Source organism: Rhinolophus ferrumequinum, chromosome 3 (genome assembly GCF_004115265.2).
Source record: "Rhinolophus ferrumequinum isolate MPI-CBG mRhiFer1 chromosome 3, mRhiFer1_v1.p, whole genome shotgun sequence".
Classification (NCBI taxonomy): Eukaryota; Metazoa; Chordata; class Mammalia; order Chiroptera; family Rhinolophidae; genus Rhinolophus; species Rhinolophus ferrumequinum.
In genome coordinates this window covers 64,081,135-64,103,592 of record NC_046286.1, presented here as the reverse complement: position 1 = coordinate 64,103,592, position 22,458 = coordinate 64,081,135, and the positions used below count along the sequence as shown (strand labels likewise).

The 22,458-nt window shown below is 40.8% G+C and overlaps 1 protein-coding gene across 5 annotated transcripts in view; it reads left to right on the top strand.

The window, feature by feature from the left end:
- LAMA4 (laminin subunit alpha 4) overlaps positions 1–22,458 on the top strand; it is a 129,131-nt gene that overhangs the window by 46,199 nt on the left and 60,474 nt on the right. For 3 of the 5 annotated variants that reach the window (XM_033103105.1, XM_033103104.1, XM_033103103.1), the window contains exons 5-9: positions 2,346–2,426; positions 11,370–11,584; positions 13,949–14,044; positions 15,988–16,139; positions 17,927–18,037. In XM_033103105.1, coding sequence (XP_032958996.1) covers positions 2,346–2,426; positions 11,370–11,584; positions 13,949–14,044; positions 15,988–16,139; positions 17,927–18,037 — 655 coding nt within the window. The remainder of the gene's footprint in view (positions 1–2,345; positions 2,427–11,369; positions 11,585–13,948; positions 14,045–15,987; positions 16,140–17,926; positions 18,038–22,458) is intronic. The other 2 variants (XM_033103107.1, XM_033103106.1) reach the window with 2 other exon arrangements.

Genomic DNA, 22,458 nt, shown 5'->3' with positions numbered 1-22,458 from the left:
TTTCCATAGGCATCAAGGATCCCCATTTCCACCCATGTTTTTTCTCTCTGTGTGTGAGTGGATCCATGTTCAAAACAGAATGCAAAGGTCTAAGGTAATGTGCTCTGCCGTTACATACATATTCACAGACGTGAAAAACTGAAGTCTCATTAGTACAGATGTGAAGTTGAAAAACCTGAAAATTAACACAAAAGTAAAAATACACCACTTATAAGAACATTATGTGGGAGTGTGGAGAAATTGGGGAAGGTGTGAGAGATCTGCTTTCTCTATAGTGGCAAATGTCAGAGTTCCTTGGGGGAAAAAACTGACTATAAAAAGTTTGGGTGGGGGCTGTGGGCGAGATAATGTGTGGTCATAGAACAGGACAAATTTACCTGGATCTTATAAAATTCTAGCCTTTGATCTGGCCTGATTATTGACTTAGTTAACTGATCTCAAACACTAATCAAATATCTCACCAAAAATCAAATATACCATTGCCTCCTTCAGCTTTTTAAAAATTTATATTGCTGCTTTCTATAAAAATTAAACTGCCAGGACTTTTATTTGAACTCAGAAGGGCACCAAGTATGGAGTCTGAATATACTTTCAAAGATCTGATATTTGAATCTACAGACCCAAGATTTGGATTTCCAGTTACCACAGCTACATCAGACAGCAAGGAAATAATGTCTGATAGAGTTTAGCAAACAAACAGTGCTGTCTATTTTCGTTTAATTTCCCTGAGGGTTTCCCAAGAGCAAAAGGTTTCCTTCCACTTAGAGAGGGCGCCATGTGTAGCTGTTAGTCTGGGCTGAGCAAAACCCAGTATTTTCATTTCCCTAGCCAAAAACAGACTTTACCCTAAGAAAAATATAAACAATACTGATGAAAAACAAAAGAGGAAGCCTCAGTGGCTGGTACCACCTCTGAGTCTTCCCCCACAAAGACCGATGGTCACGCAGCTATTCCCAGGGACCGTTTGCACAGAATTCATTTATTTATTTTGGTGCTGGCCAGACATCCTCTACGTCTACTAGTAGCTATGGTAATCGCTCTCATTAAAGAAAATGTCATCTGTTGGAAACAGCAGGACATTAGCTCAAGGCAGATGACTCCAGACACCCGCAGATGTTTCAGTCCTTCAAGCCGTGGGCAGACTGTTGCATGAAACATCTTCAAAGAAACATGCATGAGAGTTTGTGCATGTTTTGGACTCTTACACCGACAGTGTTTCTTTAAGTAGGCTAAGGACTAAGAACAAGCAAAACTAAAGAGGAAAAGCCAAAGAAATGTTATTTCGCTGGAATGTTTTTAATCAAACTGCTAGAAAAAATAAATTGTGGGTATTGCCTTTCACCGAGAAACACATATTGTTTCCTGACTGATTTTATAAATGTCTTCAAACAAAGTGAACACATCCATTTGCTTTCCTCTGAAGACCATTAGGGTAAATATGCTGATGCATGCAGGAATGTGAGAAGAGCAGGTCACACTCCAGTGATTATACAGTACCTAAACCAAAACTAATTTAGAAGTCTTCAAAAATTTTCACACCCACCTCCTCTGGCTGGATTCATGTGTCAATGTTCCAAACATGTGGAGAGTAATATTCCACTCCCCCTGCCTTAATAATTAAGACGGTTATTTATTCTGCTGAATCAATATTTTTATTACTTTTCTGTTCTGTCTCCTAATTTGTATTATCTAAAAAAAAAAAGAAGAAGAAGAATCAAGACAGGGAGATTCCATTGGACTAAATCATTTTACTATGGGTGCTCTTTCTTGCCTGAGTACTTACTTTGTGACTTTGATCAGCTGAGTCTGTCCTTGCACCCTTTATTCCCAATCTTCAAGGTACACATGAAAGAAATTAAGGTTCTGTTGAGACAATGTAGTTTAGAATTTGTTCATGAAGAATAGAAGAGATCTAGTGCAGAAAAAAAGGGAAACGTACAAATGTATACAAGAAAGTCGTACAAATAAGAGAAAATTATATAAATCTAAAATTTTAGGTAAAATTTGATTATTTCTGACTTTGGAATATTTGTTTTAGACTTTCATTAAATATATATCTGATGTTCTGGAAATTTCCACTGCTTCAAGCAAAAATAATGAAATGCCTCTGTTGAAAAATAAGTAAGGTAGACGTGGGAAATGGTTTCCCAAATGGAGTGTGACATTTTTCTGCCTGAGACTGCTGGTCTAAACTTTACCAAAAGGAAGAGGATTTAATTTAAATAAAGCAAATGACCTCACCCATTTGAACTTGAGGGGGACCAAGGTAGAGGTGATCTAATCAAACGTTGAGGTCTCTTCAGTGATATATGGACTTGGCTTCTAATATTCTCTTACAATTCTAGTTTTGCAGAATCCTGCTACAGGAAAAATGGAGCTGTTCGGTGTATTTGTAAAGAAAACTATGCTGGACCTAACTGTGAAAGGTAGGCTAATAAAATTTGCTATTTTCTATGTGGATCAAAGGAAGTTTTTCTGTTTCTTACACTCATCAGCTCTGCCATACTCCCATTCAGAGGCTTGAGAGAGGGAGTGGGGGATCAAATTTCAGAACCTGGTGGGGGATCTTTCCCAAATCCCATGTGCCAGATATAGATATAACAATATGCTCCCTAGGGGTCCCGGTCAGGGCCACATCTCAGAAAAAGTGGGCAGGGAAAGAAGAAATGAATATGTGTACTTTGAAAAGATTCTCTGGATGGTTTTGGTAACACTCCACTCTCTCTCTCTCCATCATTGAGAACCAGTAGTATAATTAATAGACAGAGCGAGGCTTTCCTGGTAAATAAGTGAACCCAATCCTCTACCACAGCACTACATTGAAAATTCATTGAAATACACTAAAATAAAATAGAACAAACAATCCTCTATCAGAGCAATATATTGCAAGACATTGAAAAAAAGCATGAATCTATCATTTAACTCATTCTTTACACCATCTTCTCCTCTGAAAAGTAAACAAATGCTATGAAGAGTTTGGATATTCTAAACCCCTGTTTGGTATTGATACCTAACACTTTTCTTTAAGTTGCACTGGTCTCTGCTCAAACAAGAAAGTCCTTAGTGACTAAGAATGGCAGGCTTCCCGCTCAATGCTTTCTTGGCAAGACATTTCCCATTCTCCCCACCTGTCAGCTGCTCACAGTTCTCCGTGACAAAATGGCTTTCACTAAAAAAAGATCTCACAGAGAAGTCTTCTTATTTCTAACACAAATAGCATTAATGTTGACCTCAACATTGTGCGTAGGCAGCAGAATGATATGTGGAGCCACAAAGACAGAAGGGGAGGGGCCAAGAGGGAGGGGCCAAACTTCTAGTCCAACATCTGCCATGTGCTCACTTCACAATAGCGCACTCCCGAGTGCCTTGAGTCTGGCTCCCAAACTCCACCTGGGGCTTAAAATGTAAACCTTAAATTATAAGCCACCTCACTCCCAGAGGAGACACCCTTTATCTCCCAAAGAGTAGTTCTGGGACTCAAAAAAGCCACAGTGCCTGTGGTACAGAGAAAATTTCTATATTGAGGGCATCACTATTATGACTATTAAATGTGCAAAGTGTGGATAATTCTTTAATTCTTTTGCTAAAGAGTTCTAGGATTTTTCCTTTTTTTTTTTTTTTTTTTTGCTGTAAGAGAAGAGGGAGAGTGAAAGCTGAGGACCCATGGAATTTCATGCTCTAGGACAGACTGCTAGGGATGATCATTTTCGGTTGATTGATGTTTTTAACACACTCATTTTCTATTTCCTTACATTAGGACCAGGAATATGAGGCACCTGATTTACTCTTTTTCTGGCTCGGTGGGGGTCTGAGAGGATGGTTACTCAGCCAGGGATGGAGCTTTATCCGTGTCTGAGGTGAAACTCAGTTTAGCCTGATAAGGATTAAGCAGCTGATGGATATTCAATGGCTCCTGCAAGGGGAATTGATGGCGTCAGCTAGAGCCCTGCTGGCCAAATGCAAGACCTCCCAAAAGTGAAGTAATCTTGGCCCCAAGGGCTGGGTCACACAGGGATGCAGCCAAGGGTTCTTGTCAGCAACAGTGGGGGGACCCAGCACAGGACAGCATGGCCACCTGAGATGTGGGATTGTAGATATTAAATCCCGCAGCCCACATCAGAGGCTCCTGGGACCTGCCATTACCCAGTAAGGCTGGGTCAGATCTGGTGCTTATGCTGGACCGGCATTGATAGGGGGGAGGCGAAAGCACTAGTATGGGAAAAGGAAATAGAGTGTTGACGAGATTTAGCATGGGCCTGGCTGAGTTTGTTTCTCAGCTCTAGCCCTTTGTGATCCTCCTGGGCAAATTATTTAACCTCTAAGTGCCAATTTCCACATCTCCAGAATGGAGAAAATGAAAATACCAACCTCAAAGGAATGTTGAGAGGTGATACTGTCAAGTTTTGACTCTGGCACCTGGCACTTAATAAATGCTCAATAAAAATTAACTGGTGACAGTATGAGTCATTGTGGGCCTTGTCCAGTTTTCACCACTGGCACATGTGCCTGGGACAAGAGGCTCATTTCCCTGAATCTAGTTTCCTTGGCTAGAAATTACGGCTTTGAAGTAACTAGGCCCTTTATTGTTTCCTAGGTCCTCCTTGCTTTACATTCCTCATCTCTCAGCCTCATAACCACCCTGAGAGGAGGTTGTATTTTGTCATTTTTCAGATGAGGAAGCGGAGGCTAGGGGAGGCAATGGGACCTGTCTAAAGTCACATCAATGCTGTGTGAGGGAACCTGGATTTTCAGTTTAGCTTAAAAACCTGGACTCTTTCCCTGTCCCCATACAGTTTTCCCAAATGTCTTCCTAAGGGTCTTCTAGTTTAAACGTTGACAGTTAATGAATTCGATGAGTCTGTGATATGCAGGAGAAAAATTGTTAATCTGTTACTAGATTCCCTTGGACAGGAGGCTGGATTTACAAAGATGCTGGAAGCTAGCGTCCTCTCTAAGGTCTGTCATCTGTTTTGGGGCAGGATCACTTCCAGCAACTTCCTCTTCCCCTCCCCTCCGCTGTCCACCCTCCCTCACACAGTACACTTCTAAAGAGAATGTAACTCAGGTCTTTTACATCTAAAATTGACCTGACCATCCAGGAGATTCTTCCTCAAAGTGGACTGGACCACACAGCAGATTGGTGGAGGGGGTAGGGATACAGAAACATCTCAGACATGATCGATTGTTCTCCATGAAAGTCAAGGCTAGGGGAGGAGACAAACCTGAAAACCATCCATTGCAAGGCAGGAAAAAGGGAATGCGAAGTGGAAAGTCAAGCAAAGGCTCTTCAAGAGTGTAGTAGAAGGAGGGGCTGGCTCGGCTAACAGGAGGTGGTCTCAGCTGCTTTTGATTTGTGTTTGACCCTGGAACTGAGTGAGAGTGGGTTTCTGTTTTCACTTTAACAGCCAAGATGTGAAGTTGTCCCAGTTAAATTTCATCTAATCTATGTTTTCAGTGTATTTGTGAACTTTGACTTCTCCGCAAGATCTTTTCAAAATAGGCAGCTGATTTGGATGGGTATCTATGTCAAACAAAAATAAAAATTAGTCCAAAGCAAGAACACTCTGGGTGTTTCTGTACTTAGAGATTATTTAATCAAGAGGTGGTTTTTAAATCTGACTGTGTATGAGTATGTCCTGAAATCCTTTGGGTCTCTGAGCCCTCCTCAAACCCCCTCCTTGCCCCATTGTAAAAGAACCTCTAGGGGTTAGGCCCGGGGACCCGTGTTTTGACTGTGTTGAGTTCTATTGCCAGTCCTCTCACTGCCTTGTGAATTCCTGCTGTGCTTCAATACCACACCCATAATATTAAACATAGTTTCTCAAACTGCCTCTCAAGAACCCCTGGTATCCTTGGAAATATTCATGGAGGTTGATGGGTTCTCAGTGAATATTAATTTTCTGTCTAATTTCATTGATAATCTTGAGAAAAAAGATAATTGAACACGTTATGGACTCTCTGTAGTACCACTTTGTAATAAAGAGAGATCTGCCATAGAGCTGAGGAGAAAATAACAGCCGATGGTGTATCAGTGGCACATTACAGACAACTGGAGGCTGGATGGCATGATATCAAGGCAAACTGAATCATCAGATAGCACACAGCAGGACATGCATGCAGAACTCCGGCAGTCTCTATGACATCCTATCACAAGTGGCTATTTGGTAGCAACAAGACATCGGCCACTGTCTTGAATTAATACTGTTAATTTGAATTTGATTAGTTTTATAGTTTTGTTTGTGTTTTATTTGGAAAGTTTATCTTTGTTTTCCAGATGTATAAAAGCCACAGACATAAGGAGTTTCTACCTAGTTTTATGGTCGAAATATTTAAAGATAATTCAAATGAACACTAGAAGAGGTATTCTATGAAAATGTTTTTCATTTCACAGGGATCCATACTACACACAAGTTTGAGAAACACTAGTCTAAAGCATAAACCATAAGCCTCTTACTGTACCATGTAAAACAGCTCAAACACACTTGTCTTCACAGACAGGTCAATGTTTCTTAACCTACTCTGGCCCCTGCCTGTCTCTTCCCAAAGTCCTTTTCCCACCTCACAATGTAAACTCCACATGTTGGACGTGCTGCTCCCAAAATCCAGTAGATCAACTGTAGAACTTACCACCTTGTAGTATGATGATAATAATAAAAATAACAACTACCATTTGTTGAGTGCTTACTATCTATCAGGCACTGTTGTAAGCACTTTACATTCAATGATACATTTAAGTGTAAAAATAAAATTCTGTGAGATCTATTTTCATCCTTATTTACAGAGGAAGAAAGTAAGATACAAAAAGGTTAAGACACTTGCCCCAAATCACACAATTTTTTAAAATCTGTACCATTAAACTGTTTTTCAACAGGAATAACATCTTACTCATTTCTCTGTCCACTCTCCGCCATCACAGTATCTGGCACATGGTAGGCACTCAGTTGAATTCGTTTTAGTAATACTTTTTGTTTCTTTTACTAAAACAACAACAGTGCTTTTAATGTTCCTTTTTTTTTTTTTAATGTTCCTTTTAAAAGGCACCATGTAGTGACAAGTCAGTCATTTCTTCCCCCAGTTGACCCCTCAATTCCCAACTCATGCCAGGAAAATGGAAGAGGGTGACCCAGAACTGAGTGAGTGAAGTCACTGCTCTCTGGCTAAATAGAGGTTGCAAATAGAAATTATGGTCTGATTTAAATGACTATAAAATGCACAGCCTTATAGACAGGAGTTTTGCAATTTTCATCTCAATGTGACCTTTCCTCTGCTCCTAAGTAGCACATTTTAAAGATGAGGAGCCTGAGACGCTGGGACATGAGGGGGCTTAATTTGAGGTCATTCGGTTGTTTAGTGGTAAACCTGAAACCAAAGCCCAGGACTCTCAATGTTCAAGCCAGTATTTTCAGTTAATGAATATATATGATCTCAATGCCTCAGTATTCTACATTGTCTCCCATGACAACTTGATACTATACCTTCATCTATTCAATTTTGCAGTGGAGTGGGAGACATGCTAAGACTGTATGAGGACTTATCACATGGATCTTGTTACTTAAGGATCAGGGGAGAAGAACGGGGTAAATTAAAGCAATTCCAAGGGCACCTTACAACCCTAACAGGAAAGGCAGAACACAGTACATCAGAGATAATGATGATGGCAGTAATAATGATTTTGATGATGGCCTTGGTGATAGAAAAAAATAGAGAAGGAAGAGGAAGAGAAAGCTAACATTTATTGAGGCTTATTATGATTCAGGGATTTAGTCTGATTCCTTCTGCAGGCACCAAATTTTTCAAATGTTTCAAATGTAAGCTATCAGCCCTGTTACCTGTATAGAATTTTTCTTATGACTTTCTATACTCTGCCTTGGCCCACTTCTGGATTCTTGCCCTGTGAACCTGATGGGTTACTTACATTTTCCTAGCCTTATTTCTTCATCTTTCACAGAGAAGTAGAGAGCATTTATATGTACCTACTATGCAACAGGTACATTTTTTTTCATCATTGAATTTATTCCCAATGGCAGCTACAGAGAAAGGCTTCTGTGCCACCTGGAAGTTTTGGCATCTTTGATAAAGGCATTCACTGATAGCTGTGTGGCCCTGGGAGAAGAAGCAGAGGAGAAAGAGGAAGGAGAGCAAAAAAAGCTCCAAAATTTCCAAAAACAATAGTTAGTAAAAATTTAGTCTGATTTATTTCCATTATCAAGTTTGCCCAGATAATATGATCACTAAATGAAATGACAAAGTTCATATGCCACAGTTCTTTCATTTACTCTGTAAATTTATTAAGTCCATTTCCCCTGCATGAATCAAGTCACTAATACAGCTAGAAATAAGATTATGGAAGAAAAGAAAAAATAGGACCAAGTTACTGAGTAGCCACAATGCTGACCCTAAATCCAACTGCTTGTCCTTTTATATCCTTTCTTATTTCTTCTTTGAGGGCAGGAATTAAGTTCATTCATAGCATTTGATTATTCAACTATTATAATCACTAATTGATTAATCGATTAATGTCAGACTTGTGGAGTGGAAAGTACATTAAACTTGGAGTCCCATAATTGGTTTGAGCCCTGTAATAATGAACAAATAGTTTAGCTTCTTTACCCTCTCGTTTCCTTATTTATAAAAGGAGGGGGTTATAAGGGACTATGAGTAAGAAATCTTTGCATACTCATTCTATAAAATCTGTAGGGTTAATGTTTGGACAATGACTTCAGAGTTACCTCTGAACCTACTACCAAAAGATGTTCTTGAAACTCAAAGTAGGTTTCCGCTGTGATTGAAATTCCGACTTCAGAATAGAGAATTTGGTTTTTCTCTTGTGGAAGACCAGGGGACAATCTAATACAGTGGGACAATCAAATACAATGGAAACAAACAGAGAAAATTAAAGTAACTGGCATCTGGCTTCTGCAAGCTTGGGCAAGTCCCTTCATGACTGGACCTCAAGATTCCCAGCTACACATTGTGGTGGCAGGTCTGATTCCCATTTCAATGAGCCTTGGAGTCTAATATTCTCTGTTTGGTGAACTGCAGCAAAGGTTAGAAATCCAATCCAGCCACATGTTCCATAGAGGAATGATTTATGCTGTCTTAGGAGCCAATAAATCAGAGGTGCAAAGAAATGAGTATGAATAAAAAATTCATTGAACACTTCCTCTTGGGGGTGTCTCTTTGTAGGTTTTGTGGCCCTTACATTCATCCTTATCTTTATCATAAACCTTGATTCCTAGAATTCATATTATGCATAATTATGCTGAATTCCTTTCCTGTTCTTTCAGTGCATGTGTTATGCTTTTTTCCTCTTCCTGTTTTTCTGTGCCTTACATAAAAGAGACATGAATTGTCCCTCTGTTGGATGAATTCACTCATTCATTTATAGCAGCAGCAGTGTGGTCCAGGGTGGAGTGAAGGAAAGAACATGAGGGTCAGAAGGTCTGGGTCTTGTGCTGTGACTTCCTAGCTATGTGAGCCTGGAAAACCAAAGTGGCCTCTCAACCTCAGAACGCCAGACCTATGTGGCCTACCTCCCAGGGTCTGTGGTAACTAAACAAACTCACCTAAGTGAAGCTATGATGTACCTGGCAAGTCAAGGTGTGTAAAGACTGAACATACACAATCATTACAACTACAGCAAAACACTGAGACATAGTAATAAAGGCTGGAAGGTGGTATGCAAAATGTTGAACAATGATTTTGTTAGGGTTGTAGGATTATAGGTGTGATTTTTTTTATTTTTCATTTCTCTATTTTGCAAATGTTCCGAATCATTATTTTATTATTCTAAATGGAAGCTTTTTTTAAATATAGTGTTTCATTACTCTGGCCAGGTCTTCTTGATTTTCTTGGAAATTCCTCCCTTCCTTTCCATTCCCAAGGCCAGTGCCCTCGCCGAGGCCATCCACACTCCACCTTGGTCTCCCTGTTCCAGAATGCATACCATCCTGTACTCTGAAGCTAATGCTGCCTTCCTTCACCACCACTTTTATCGCACTCAAAAACCTTCCCTAGTTCTTCCTTTTTCTCTCTCATGTCAGAATTAACTCCTATGCCTGCCCTCAGTCCCATCATGGTGTGATTGCACATTCTTTCCAGACACTCCCAAAGCATCTCCACTGCCAGTAAGCCAGTCTTCGACTCTAGTTTAGGATCCACAGCAGAAAGGAGGCCAAAGCCAGCCAGCAAACGTGTAGTTTGGCTCATATGGTATTCTTACAAAGTTTGAGCCAGGCTTTAAAAATTGAGATTTCACAGAAAATGCAAATTTCAACTTATTTCTTTAAAATAGGAACATCTGGCAACACAGGTCCTTCATTCCCTCAAGGCTACAATCTGGCAATAGCTGACAGGAGCTGAGTAGAAGCTGCCCCCTTAGATGGGGCCTGCAGTCCCACCACTCACAGCAGGGCCTCTGCTGGCCTACAGGGCACCTTTGGGAAAAATCAAGAAAGGCATTTCTTCCCCTGAGTAGAGACAGCCCCACCCAGAGTGCACATCTTGGCAAGGGAAACAAAGGTTGGATAGATTTCAGGCTCCACTCTCCAACTGGGCTGGGCTCTCTCATTAAGGGCCCAGCCAGAAAGACCATTGACACCAGCTCTGCCCTCACAACAAATGCAGTTAGGTGCCTGGCTTCTGGAGGCTCACATATCTAAAACATCCAGAAGAATGGCCATCTGGGCTCCAACTCTGTTTATCCATGGTATTCTCAACTCTGCCCTTTGCTTTGTCTCCATGCTGCCTTCCCTCGGTCACAAGATGGCTGCTGGAGCTAAGAGCACTACCTGCCACTTCATTCACCTGCAGGTGGAGAACACGTCTTCCCATAACCCTCACAAAAGAACCCTGACCTGCACTCTGATTGAGTCACTCCAGAGCCCATCTATTTTGGCCAGGATAAGCCAGGCACTGATTGGCTCAGGTTTAAGTTATTAGAACAATTCAAGGCAGATGATGCTTTATACCAGTGTTTCTCAACAAAGGTTTTATTAACATTTTTCCAGGACAATTCTAAGCTGTGCCTTAGTGGTGCATCTCATTGCAGTGTATTTAACATATCTAGCACCATCCATCATATACCAGCCCTGTAGTCCAGTTGTCGGGATGACCAAAAATGCCCACGCACTAGTCATATCCAGATACTCCTGCATCTGGAGGTCTTGCCAAACTAAATGGGCTGTAATACAATGGATAGGAGTGGCTCCTTAAAAACCAAGTCTAGTCCTATTAGGAAGGTGGAAGCTGTGAATGGATTCTAGGAGAGCAACCCACAAATATTCACTACATTTTTTCTAGGTGGGAAAGAAGATAAAAAGGAAGAAAATCTATGGCTGCTAAATTTTTCACATGTGATTACCCTTCAGATGTGCTCCTGGTTACTATGGAAACCCCTTGCTGATTGGAAACACCTGTAAGAAATGTGACTGCAGTGGAAATTCAGATCCCAACCTGATCTTTGAAGATTGTGATGAGGTCACTGGACAGTGTAGGAATTGCTTACGCAACACCACTGGATTCAGGTGTGAGCGCTGTGCCCCTGGCTACTACGGGGATGCCAGGATAGCCAAGAACTGTGCAGGTACAGTACTGTAAATCCTAAGACAGCTACCAGGCCAACATGTATACTGAATTTAGGTGATTTATCTTGGGGAAATATCACAAATGCTTCTTTGTCACTTTTCCAGGGCAATGTACATTCTTAGAAATGTACATTCCAAACTCACCAGGGGTAGATATCATCATCAAGGCTACTAATGTAACTTAGCTCATGGGTAGAATGAACCATGAGATACTGACACAATGAACTTTTGTCTTATCATCTCATACCCTTCCAATTTTGATCAAAGAAGTAAATCAGACTCCCATGGATTGCCTATTGTTGGCCAGCTGAATGAAACCTTGCATGGTTCACATTTGTTTTCTTATTCTGGAATCTACATCCCATTTTTCAGTTGTGTTTGGTGAAACAGACATTTCAGTGAAATAGGTGAGCAAGCCAAGGATAGAGTTTAATCATCCCTCAGTTTCCCCCAATTGTCATAGTATCTCAGGGAAAGTATAATAAATCTTCCTGGTTAGACTTCAGTTAGACCAAAACGTAAAAATTTTATTCATAATTTCTCTAAAACATTTGCCTCATAGAGTGAAGCTCTTCATTAGTAAAGTGAAATTGCTTTCCTCTAAAACTAAAGGAAGGCTGAGACTGAATATTTCTTGCTCTTTTGTGACTTTGAGGGGGATTTCCTAGTGGAAATCCCCTCGCTGAAACAGATTCTCACTTCAAAAGATTTTCAGAAGTGAGAAATTTAAGATTGAGAAGGAAACACGTACGATCTACAGAAGTCACAATAAAGTAGACATGTCTACAAGAAAGCAAAGTGCAGAGAGGCGTAATACTGAAAATGACAGAAGGAAGAGAGGAGCTCTGTGTCCACTCAGATTAAAGAAAGAAAGCAGGCATCAGAAAGAGTGCTGGTCAATCGGTAACCACAGGATGGCCACGGGGATACGAAAGACCGTTTGGGGCATATAATCAATAATGTTCTGAAGACTTTGTGACTTTGTAGGCTATCCGATGGACACTTGTCTTATTAGGGAGACCACCTCAGGGATGGTGTAGATACCTGATCACTGCACTGTACACCTGAAGCTGAAGCTGAATAATAATGAATGTCAACTATAATTTTTATATATATATATATTTATATATATATATATATATATATATATATATATATATATATAGTCACAAGAAGTGGAGTACAGCATAAGGAATAGAGACAGTGGAAATGTAACAGCTGTGTGCGATGTCAGAGGGGTAGTAGATTGGGGGAGGGGGTTATCACTTTGTGAGGGGTATAAATGTCTAGCTATTACATTGTTTTGTACACCTGAAACTAAAAATAATAATAATAAGAAAAGAAAAGAAAGCGTGCTGGCAAAAATCAAAGCTTTGATTCTCAAAATATTTACTAAACTTATTCTAAATTACATAGATGCACATCATTCTTAGAAAAGAACCTGTTAGAAGCAATCAAGCAGGATCTTGCTGAATTAAGCAGGATCTTACATTTTGTGGAACATTAAACCGCTGAAATGTAATAAATGCATGCTCCCCTTGAAGCTAATTTTTTATGATTTTTCTGTAAAGACGGTTAAGAGGTGGGGAAATTTTCACAATTCTATTCCAGCTTATTGGTATCCTAGGTAGCTTCGGAATTCCTTTCTAATTACAAATTTCCACTCCAAAACTCAATGGAAAATGAACCATCTGATGAGATGGATGTTTTGTTTTTATTTTTGTTTTCAAAAGGCTTTCTTGAAAATCATCATTTAGATGAATAACAGGCTCTCAGGTCTTCTAAATTCATGTAAATATGTTCCTAATTCTTTCCACGATATTATTTCTAGCCATCCCATTGATAGCTATCATTTGGAGGTTTAGAATCAGCCTTGCCAAGGGTCAAACACAGTAGAAGCCAAGATTTGCTCTTGGGGCTCCTCACTCTCTCTTCTCTGGGCTGTTCCTCCCTCACACCTGGCAATGGTCCTCCCTAGAGTTAGATTAAACCGGAGAATCAATCCACAATGAAAGGATGGCTTTCAGATTCCAGTTGTATAATGGGCTCCGTGGGCTCTTTCTGGATTGAAGCAGTTGCTCAGTCATGTCAGAATCCCAAAAAAATTGGGAGAGCAGTCCTAGAAGTTTTAAATTTACTTTTTCCCTAGGGTCACCTTTGAAAGTCTCACTGAGCTGGGGCTTAATTGGGTGAGGGGCATAATCTCTATATTGTAGATTCCAGACAGTCTTAAGGAAGAGTACAAGCAATCCCCATTGAGGAATTATATACTGATAGCTAATATTTCTAGAAACCATGAGAACATTGCCATATTTAAAGCATTAAGAAATGAATCCCTAATCTCTTGTTTTTGTTTCCCACAGTGTGCAATTGTGGGGGAGGCCCATGTGACAGTGTAACCGGAGAATGCTTGGAAGAAGGTTTTGAACCCCCCACAGGCATGGACTGCCCAACCATAAGTAAAAATAACAGTACATGATTGACTAACTCCACTCTCTCTAATGTGCTGCAGGTGTAGGATTAAGAGTTATGCAATACCCACTCTCTAGAAACTGCCGAGTTCCACCCTTGGCTTTAACCCTGTCTGTGCGTCAACCAAATGAACAGAAGATATTCAGTGTTCTACTTCATTCCAATTGGCAAATGAGTGATTTACATTTAAATACATTTATTTTAGAAAACTTATTTTATCAAGTCTTGAAGTTTAGCATCTTACCTCATAGGTAAAAGTAAATTCAGAAACACAATTCCCAGTGACTGTGTTCATTTTAGCTCCTTTTTCTCTTCAGATCCTCACATAATATGAAACACAGACACTGGGAAAACTGAGATACCAAGAGATTTAAGCAGCTTTTCCCAAGTCACTCCAAATCTGAAGTTACACCAGACATAAAATATTTAGGCCTTATGAAAAGAGCTGCCATGTTTACTTCCAGAATTTCTCTGTCACTCTTGTCAATCAAATCATGAGCAATCTTGATGGTGCAAGGACATGCTGAAACATTTCAAAACAAATGCCCAGAGCTAGTCTTAATGACTTTTCAAGCGTCCTCCAAGCCCTTAGTCTAGAATAGTTCATGACTGATTCTTAGAAGGATTTAAGGAAAGTTTTGCCTTAGAAAGCCTTCTCTCCAGAAAGTAAGTAATATTTACCATTAAATAGAGTGGTTTAAAGACTATTTTAACAATAGGTATCCCCTTTCCCAAACAAAAGTATCTTAGCCTCTCAGTCCTTCTGGGCACAAGAGGTTAATATTACCAATGAATCACATTTTAAAAGATGGCGCAACATGTCAGGCACAAGCAGGGCAAAGTTTACACACTGATAGCAAAGGGAGTCCCCTAAGCAAGGTCACTTTAAGGACATCAAGACACCTTCCTGGCCCTATGTATCTTCCCCAGCAGCTGATGTGCAGGCGGGGAGGTCATTCTTTTGACAGAGCATATGAGTAAGATCATGTTAACCTTCAAGTAACAAATTAACATATTAACAACCATTAACACTTTAATCTCCATTTGTCAGTCCTCTAGAAGAGAGCACAGTCTGAGGGAAAAAGATTGAGAACAGGGTAGTTTCAAAGGTTGTTTTGTGAGTGTGCCCCAGGGGGGGACTGGGTCCCTGGGAGGTGATTACAGTGTCAGAGGAACTCAAACGTGAAACTCAGGGAGTAATGAGAAACCGCAACCTACCTCACCATGTGTCCAGGTTCATCAGGTATCAGGGAGCAATATTCACAGTGATGTCCTACATACCTCCTGCTGACGTGTTCATCCAGGCAGGCGGTCAGACCGTGGGGAGACACTGTGCCACCCCTGGGTTGGGACGAAGGCATGGTGCTAGAACCTGAGTCAAGATGACAAAAGCTAATAGGAAAGGAGAGGTACCTAGCAAATAGCCGTCTTCACCAGCAGGGACCAAACAAAAGCCCAAAGCCTAACATGAAGAGTCATACCCAAGGGCTGTCCACCTCTAAAGGAAAGTGGGCAAGACTTCTCCTTTCCACACCCATCTCAGACAGCTTGCCCTTTTGCACTCCGTTCTTTCTCAATCCAGGGCCTAGTATTCACATTAACCTCCCTTCCCTGTTGCATGCATTACTTGTTTTTTGTTATGTTTTAAGCGGGGATAGTGCCTGATGTACAGTTTGGCTCATCTTAAGTGTTACTCCACTTTGAGAGTAAAGACTAGTTCTGTGACCTGAGAAACAAAACTAAAAATAGTATTAACTAAAGAAGTACACAGAATGATCTATCAGGTTGGTGCAAAAGTATTTGCGGTTTAAAGGGTTAAAGAATAATTGGAAAAACGGTAATTACTCTTGCACCAACCTAACACTTAAGGCAGCATGCTTCCCAGCCAACTTTTGACTTTAAAGAAATGACATGCCCATTTTTCCTCCAGGCTGTGATAAGTGCATCTGGGATCTGACTGATGACCTTCGCTTAGCCGCGCTCTCCATTGAGGAAAGCAAATCGGGTCTGCTGAGCGTGTCGTCTGGTGCCGCTGCTCATAGGCACGTGAATGAAATCAACTCCACCATCTACTTCCTCAAAGTATGCAGGAATGTTATGCCCTCTGCATGTTTTCATTCTGGTTTCCCAGGCTCTCTTCTAGTAACTCTTACCCCTTTTGGTATCTGAGTCCCATGTCAATATTACAGATTGTTAGATCTAGGAAATTATGAAAAGTTGATTGTAAGCATGAGCTTCAGCCTAAACCAAGAGCTGCCATCTACTCAGATAAAAGAGGTTAATATGGAAAACAAAATTACTGAACATCTAGTATCTATGTATAAAACTATTGAGAGAAGCAAAACATTCATTTCCTTGGCGAAGCTGTACATTGGTTGTTCAAGTAATTACCACAAATTTACCGTTAACTTTGCCTCAATCTGCAATGTTTTGAGTAGTTTCTCTACAAACTTCTCTCCCTCTCTCTCTCTCTCTCTCTCTCTCTCTCTCTCTCTCTCTCTCTCTTCCTCCCCGCTCCTGCCCTTACCTTTCCTACTCACTGTCATATTTTTTCTCATATTCCCACACTCAAGCACACACCATACTCACATGCTCTGTTTCTCCTCGTAAGTCTAGTGGTTAATCTCTAATAAACAAGTTAAAGGCAAGCAACAGTCAAAACTAGTAGACCATAACAGTGCTTATATATCTAAGCTTTAAGAGGTGTTTTTTTCTTCCCTCTAAATTATGGGTTTCTATCACAACCAACAGATATTTTTAGAAACAATAATAATTACCTGAAAGGACAATAGAATTAATACCAGCACACTTTATTTACTTTGTTAATCAATGTAGCATAATAGTTTAGAGGACAAACTTTGAATCCAGATTTTTTGCATTCAAATCCCAGTTCTGACACTATGTGACCTTGAGTAAGTTATTTTAACCTCTTTATTCTTCATTTTCCTCATCTGAAATTGAGGATAATTATTGTAGCATGTCATCAGTAGTTGAAAGAATTCAGTGATACATGTAGAACAGATAGAATAGTATGTATATAGTAAGTGCTTATTACTCTACTTTTTGAAGGTACAAATGACATCCATATATATTGGCCAAATATGCAAAGTGCAAAACAAAACAAAAATCACAAAATTATGGAACTGGATGGGATCTTAATAAGCATTCTACTCCAAACTTAGAAATCATTCTTGTTCAAAAGTATCTGTTTGGACACATGAAGTCATTAATTCTCAGAGGAGTTACCCAGACTTAGACCTCTCAGTACCACTTGAATCTTCTTTCCCCAACAGCACAACTTTAAGATAGGTATAACTGTAGCTGACAGAAAGCCAGAGCCAAGATTGAACAGCTTTCTCCAAAGTAATCCTAGTAAAGCCTCCTTTGGACCAAACTCCTCAAAAATGAAAAAGAAAGGGGCAAATGGTCTGAAATAAAAAGAATTGTTCTCCTTATACCAAAAAAAAAGAAAGGAAAATAAATTTCTAAACTCCATTTACATTGATCTGGGTGGGTTGATCATTTCTTCAAGGCCTTCCAAAACTGACATTTTGAAGCTCAGACATCAGTCTATATTGTGCCTTTGTGCAAATTAGGAAAAGGTGCCCTTTCCCCTGGGCCAGCTTACACAGACCAGGGTCTCTGCCTGATGAGCAGAGCTCACAGAATTTCAGCCCCTATGGCTGGTGGAACCCTCTTGCAGACCCCAACCTTTATAACAGCTTGCAGCAGCATGTGGACCACACTATTTTGAGAACAGAGGCTCACATTTTACTATGAGTCGTCTTACACTGGAAGAGTTTTATGTATATTTTTCCAAACCTGGTGTATACATCTACTGATTATTTTCAACACATTTTTTTCCACAGACAAAATTGTCAGAAAGAGAAAACCAGTATGTCCTAAGAAAGATACAAATCAACAATGCTGAGAACACAATGAAAAGCCTTCTGTCGGATGTGGACGAATTAGCTGAAAGGGTATGTAATTCAGTTTCTGGGACTGCCTTCAGAGAAAGGATTTATCGGGTATGAGCCTAGCTAGTCACAAACAACTGAGGCTTAAGACAGTCCAGAAGAAATTCAGTAACCCAAGTACCTTAAAATAACTCAAGGGAAGATCTGTGGAGAAAATTAATATGTTCAGTCTCTATTGTTTCTTCCTGTTTGGTTTCCTCGAAAAACTGTTTATGGGGAACTTTCATTATATTTGCTGCTGGTTAACATGGTTGATATGTGTTACAATTAGGATAGTCATTAAGTTGTTTGCTTTAGCATTTTATGGCTAAGAGCTACACAGCATCCAGATATAAGCTTTATTATATAGAATATAAAACTTAAATATTATATAAAGGATGCCTTAAATAATAAAAGGAAAGAAGAGGAATTGTGCTGAGAAAGCAATTTTGCAATGTAGCATGGAAAAAAAATCGCTTTTGACCCTCACCTTATCCCATATACTAAAATAAAATTCCAGACAGACTACTAACATTATGAACTTTTGAAGTTATTTTCAAAAACAATTCTCATTTTCTACAAAAATAAAGTTTAAAATAACTCTGATAATCTCTTTTGACCTTGGAGCTCTTAAGCTTTTAAGAAGTGAAGCTTCTAAAACTGTGAATTACTCTAGTTGGACCCTTGAAAGATTCAGCTACTTTGAAATGCATTTGAAAATTGTGTCTTTCATTCCCATGCAATGGTGCATATTAATCCAACCACAAACGTGTGACGAACAATAAGATTCCTTAAGTTGCAAAGGAGATACCAAGAAAGAAATCTTTGGGAGAAACTCATTATTTCACTTCGGTATCGTATTTGGAACTTGCCAAAAGTGGCTCAATTGTTGAGAAAATATTTTCACCATGATTACTTTCTCCCATAGCTCAGACAGAGTTACTGATCATTTTGTTGTACTGTTTTCCCACTTTTGATATAAGTTAAGCAGGCTTTCATAGAGAAGAAATAATGCAAGCTTGAAAGTAACATCAGTTGAAAAGGCTCCTGGACAACAAGAACACACCACCAAAGCAGAAGGTTAATCATAAATCTCCTGGAACGTTCACCCAGCTGTTTCCATTGAGTCTTACCAAAAATAAAGTTATTCACTACAATAGTTCTGATGTTGCAAGAACCTGCTGAAACTTTTCAAAACAAATGCCCAGAGTTGGTCTTAAGGATTTCTCAAGCATCCTTCAAGCCCTTAGTCCATGATTGATTCTTTGAAGGATTCTAAACAATCTTTGTCTTAGAAATCCTTGTATCAAGAAAGAATTAATGTTTGGCCTTAAATAAAATGAATGGTTTTACTGTAGGTTCCCACAGTGATAAAAATCACGGTATTGATGCCCCTTGAACTTGAAAATACCCCTGTATGCAAATTACGTATCACATGACCCCGTATCGTGTGACCCCAATCTTACAATTACATTATCCTGAAGTTATTGGTTTTGTCCCAACCTCTGTATCCAAGTTCTCTAGTACCGTTTTGGGAAATCCTACAAGCCCTTTTCCACCCCCTACTTCTGGGAATCCCTAAAGGATGCTCATGCATTTCTGTTCACAAATAACCACTGTTCAAAGGGGCCTCACTTTTGCCACTACTGATCATGCCTGTACTGAAAGTGCCAAAGACTATGTTCACAAAGTCACCGTGCTAAAAGCAGTATGGTGCTAAGCTACAAGCAAAAGTGGAAATAGTGGTCTTCTCCAACTCTCAGGGCTGCCACTTGCAATCTGGATCTTGATGATACACCGAGGAACCCCAAGTCACACAGCACAGTCTCCAAAGGATAACTCAGGAAGGTGCTACACCATCCCCTCCACATTTCCATCTCCCCCATCTCCTCCATTTCCTCCCTACTCCTTCAGCCATAGCAAAAGCTTCCTGCATATCAATGCATGCAAAGAGATCTTTAGGATTGGAAGGAAAGTAGGTCATCTCCACACATCAAAATTTTGTGAGCCTCGAGATTTCCGGTCAAAGTGGCAGAGTAGGTAAACCTGTGCTTACCTTCTCTCAGGACCACATCAGTTACAACTGAACCACAGAACAACCATTACTGAGAATCTCACCTGAAGTCTAGCTGAACCAAAGCCTTACAAATACGAACATACAGAAGAAACCACCTCAAGACCAGTAGGAACAAGCTGGTCTCACACCTGATTTTGACCGTTAAAGATCAAGAGGGATATCTCAGCTGTGGAGGTGCCCCTTAGAAGCAAGGGGTCCCAGTCCCTCCCCAGCCCAGGATTTCAGTCCCATTACTTCTGGCTGTGAAAACCAGCAGAGGTTGTGGCTGAGTGAGCTGGAGAGAGGCTGCACTTTCGGGTGCTCCTCTTTAAGAGACCGCGCATGAACTTACTTGCTGATGGTCTCACTCACTCAGCTCCAGTACTGGGGAAGCAGTTTGAAAGGTGCCAGGGACATACGGGGAGGAACTGAGTTGTCTTTCTTCAGGATTAAGGCTGGAGGGGCAGCTTTCTCCCAGACAGAGAAACTAGAGGAAGCCATGTTTCTTTATTGAGCCCTCCCCTTCATTATGTACAGCTGCCCACAGACGCCATATCTGAGTCTCTGTCAAAATGGCTATCACTTTTCATCTGCCCCACCCTAGTGATTCCCTGAGACCATGCCCCACCCAACTTTGGGGCACACCCAAGCCCCTTCCAGTGGCTTTCCATATAAATAGCTTGCTTTGGTTCATGCTGTGGACTTTCCTAAAATCTCTCAAAGGTTCACAAAACCCAAACAAGTAGCATCTGGCTTCCATGCATCCCATATCACTGGCTGAGTAGCCCTAATTCTGGCACTAGAGACAGCTGGCCTTGGTTCATAGCTTGGCCTTTCAAGGTACCTCCAAGTACAGTGTGAGCAGTGGCCAACTCTGAATTGCTTTGTGGCTCATGCCAAGTGGCAGGGCACAGGCTGCTACTTAACTTGGTCTGCAGCAGGTCTCCCAGGAGGACCCAGTGCCGGCAAGCCCAGTGGCCAGCTTTGGACTGGGCTGGAGCATCACCCAGCCACTTCCAAGGATGACACACCCAAAGGCCAGTCTGGGCAGGCACCAGAGCCCCGGTAAAGTGAACCCTGCTCTGTAGGGTCAGTACCTGAGTTACAGGAGTCTCGGTTCTTCTTGCCGACACAGTGAAGAATAAAAGGTCAACAAGCTGATTAATATGCAAGCCGGTTTTATTAGTGATATGTTCTCAGAGATGAAAACCGGCCTGGCCAAAGTGGGAAAGAGAGGCATAGGCAAGGTAGAGTGGGGGGAGAGAGAGTGGGTGAGAGAGCAGGAGAGGGGGTGGGGGAGAGGAAGAAGACGGAGACAGGGAGAGGGGTGGAAGGTGAGAAGGACAGAAAGAGGGAGCAAGAGGGCAAGAGGGTGAGAGACAAGAGACTTCGGTCCCTTCTCCCAAGGATTTCTAGTTTGCTGGGTGGGGTAAGTTACATATTGATTTGGTGGGAAAAGGTGGTGCACACTCTTTCACAGGAGGGCATGATCTCCTAAGATGGGTAGAGGTCTGTTGACTCGGATCCTTGTCTTGCTCCAGACCACCTCTTGTCATCTGTTGTTGTAAAAACAGATACGTGGCTGGAGGCAGTTAATCAAAGCTATTTGTGAGCTTTTTCTATAGGCACTATGGACCACCCTCACAGCCCTCCTCCTTCTCCTACATTTTCTAACTTCTACCTAACACCTGCACAATAGTTTTTCCACTGTAGTCAGAGCCAGTCCTTATAACAAGTCAGCCTGAGGGTCAATCCCTCCCATTGATGTGCAAACAGCAATCAAGTCTCAACTACAACTGTAGGGCACACACAACCCACACAAGAGACACACCTGGAGCACCCAGCTCTGGTGACCAAGGAGACTACCCCATTGGTACCACAGGACACCTACTACATAAGGCCACTCTACTAAGGCCAGGAAGTATAGCAGCCCTAGATGGAAACAAACACAAGGAGGCAGCCAAAATGGGGAGACAAAGAAACATTTCCCAAATAAAAGAAAAGAATAAAGCTCCAGAAAAAAAAACTAAACAAAATGGAGACAAGCAATCTACCAGACCCAGAGTTCCAAACACTGGTTGTAAAGATGCTCGGTGATCTCAGGGAAAACTTCAACAAAGAGATAGAAAACATAAAAAATGGAGATAGAAAACATAAAAAAGAACCAGGCAAAAATAAAAACTACAATAACTGAAATGAAGAATACATTAGAAGGAATCAACAGTAGATTAGATGAAGCAGAGGACTGAATTAGCAATTTAGAAGATAAGATTGCAAAAACACCCAATCAGAACAGCAAAAAAGAAAAAAAAATCCAAAAAAATTAGGAGAGTTTAAGGGATCTCTGGGACAATATCAAGCATACCAACATTTGCATCATAGGAGTACC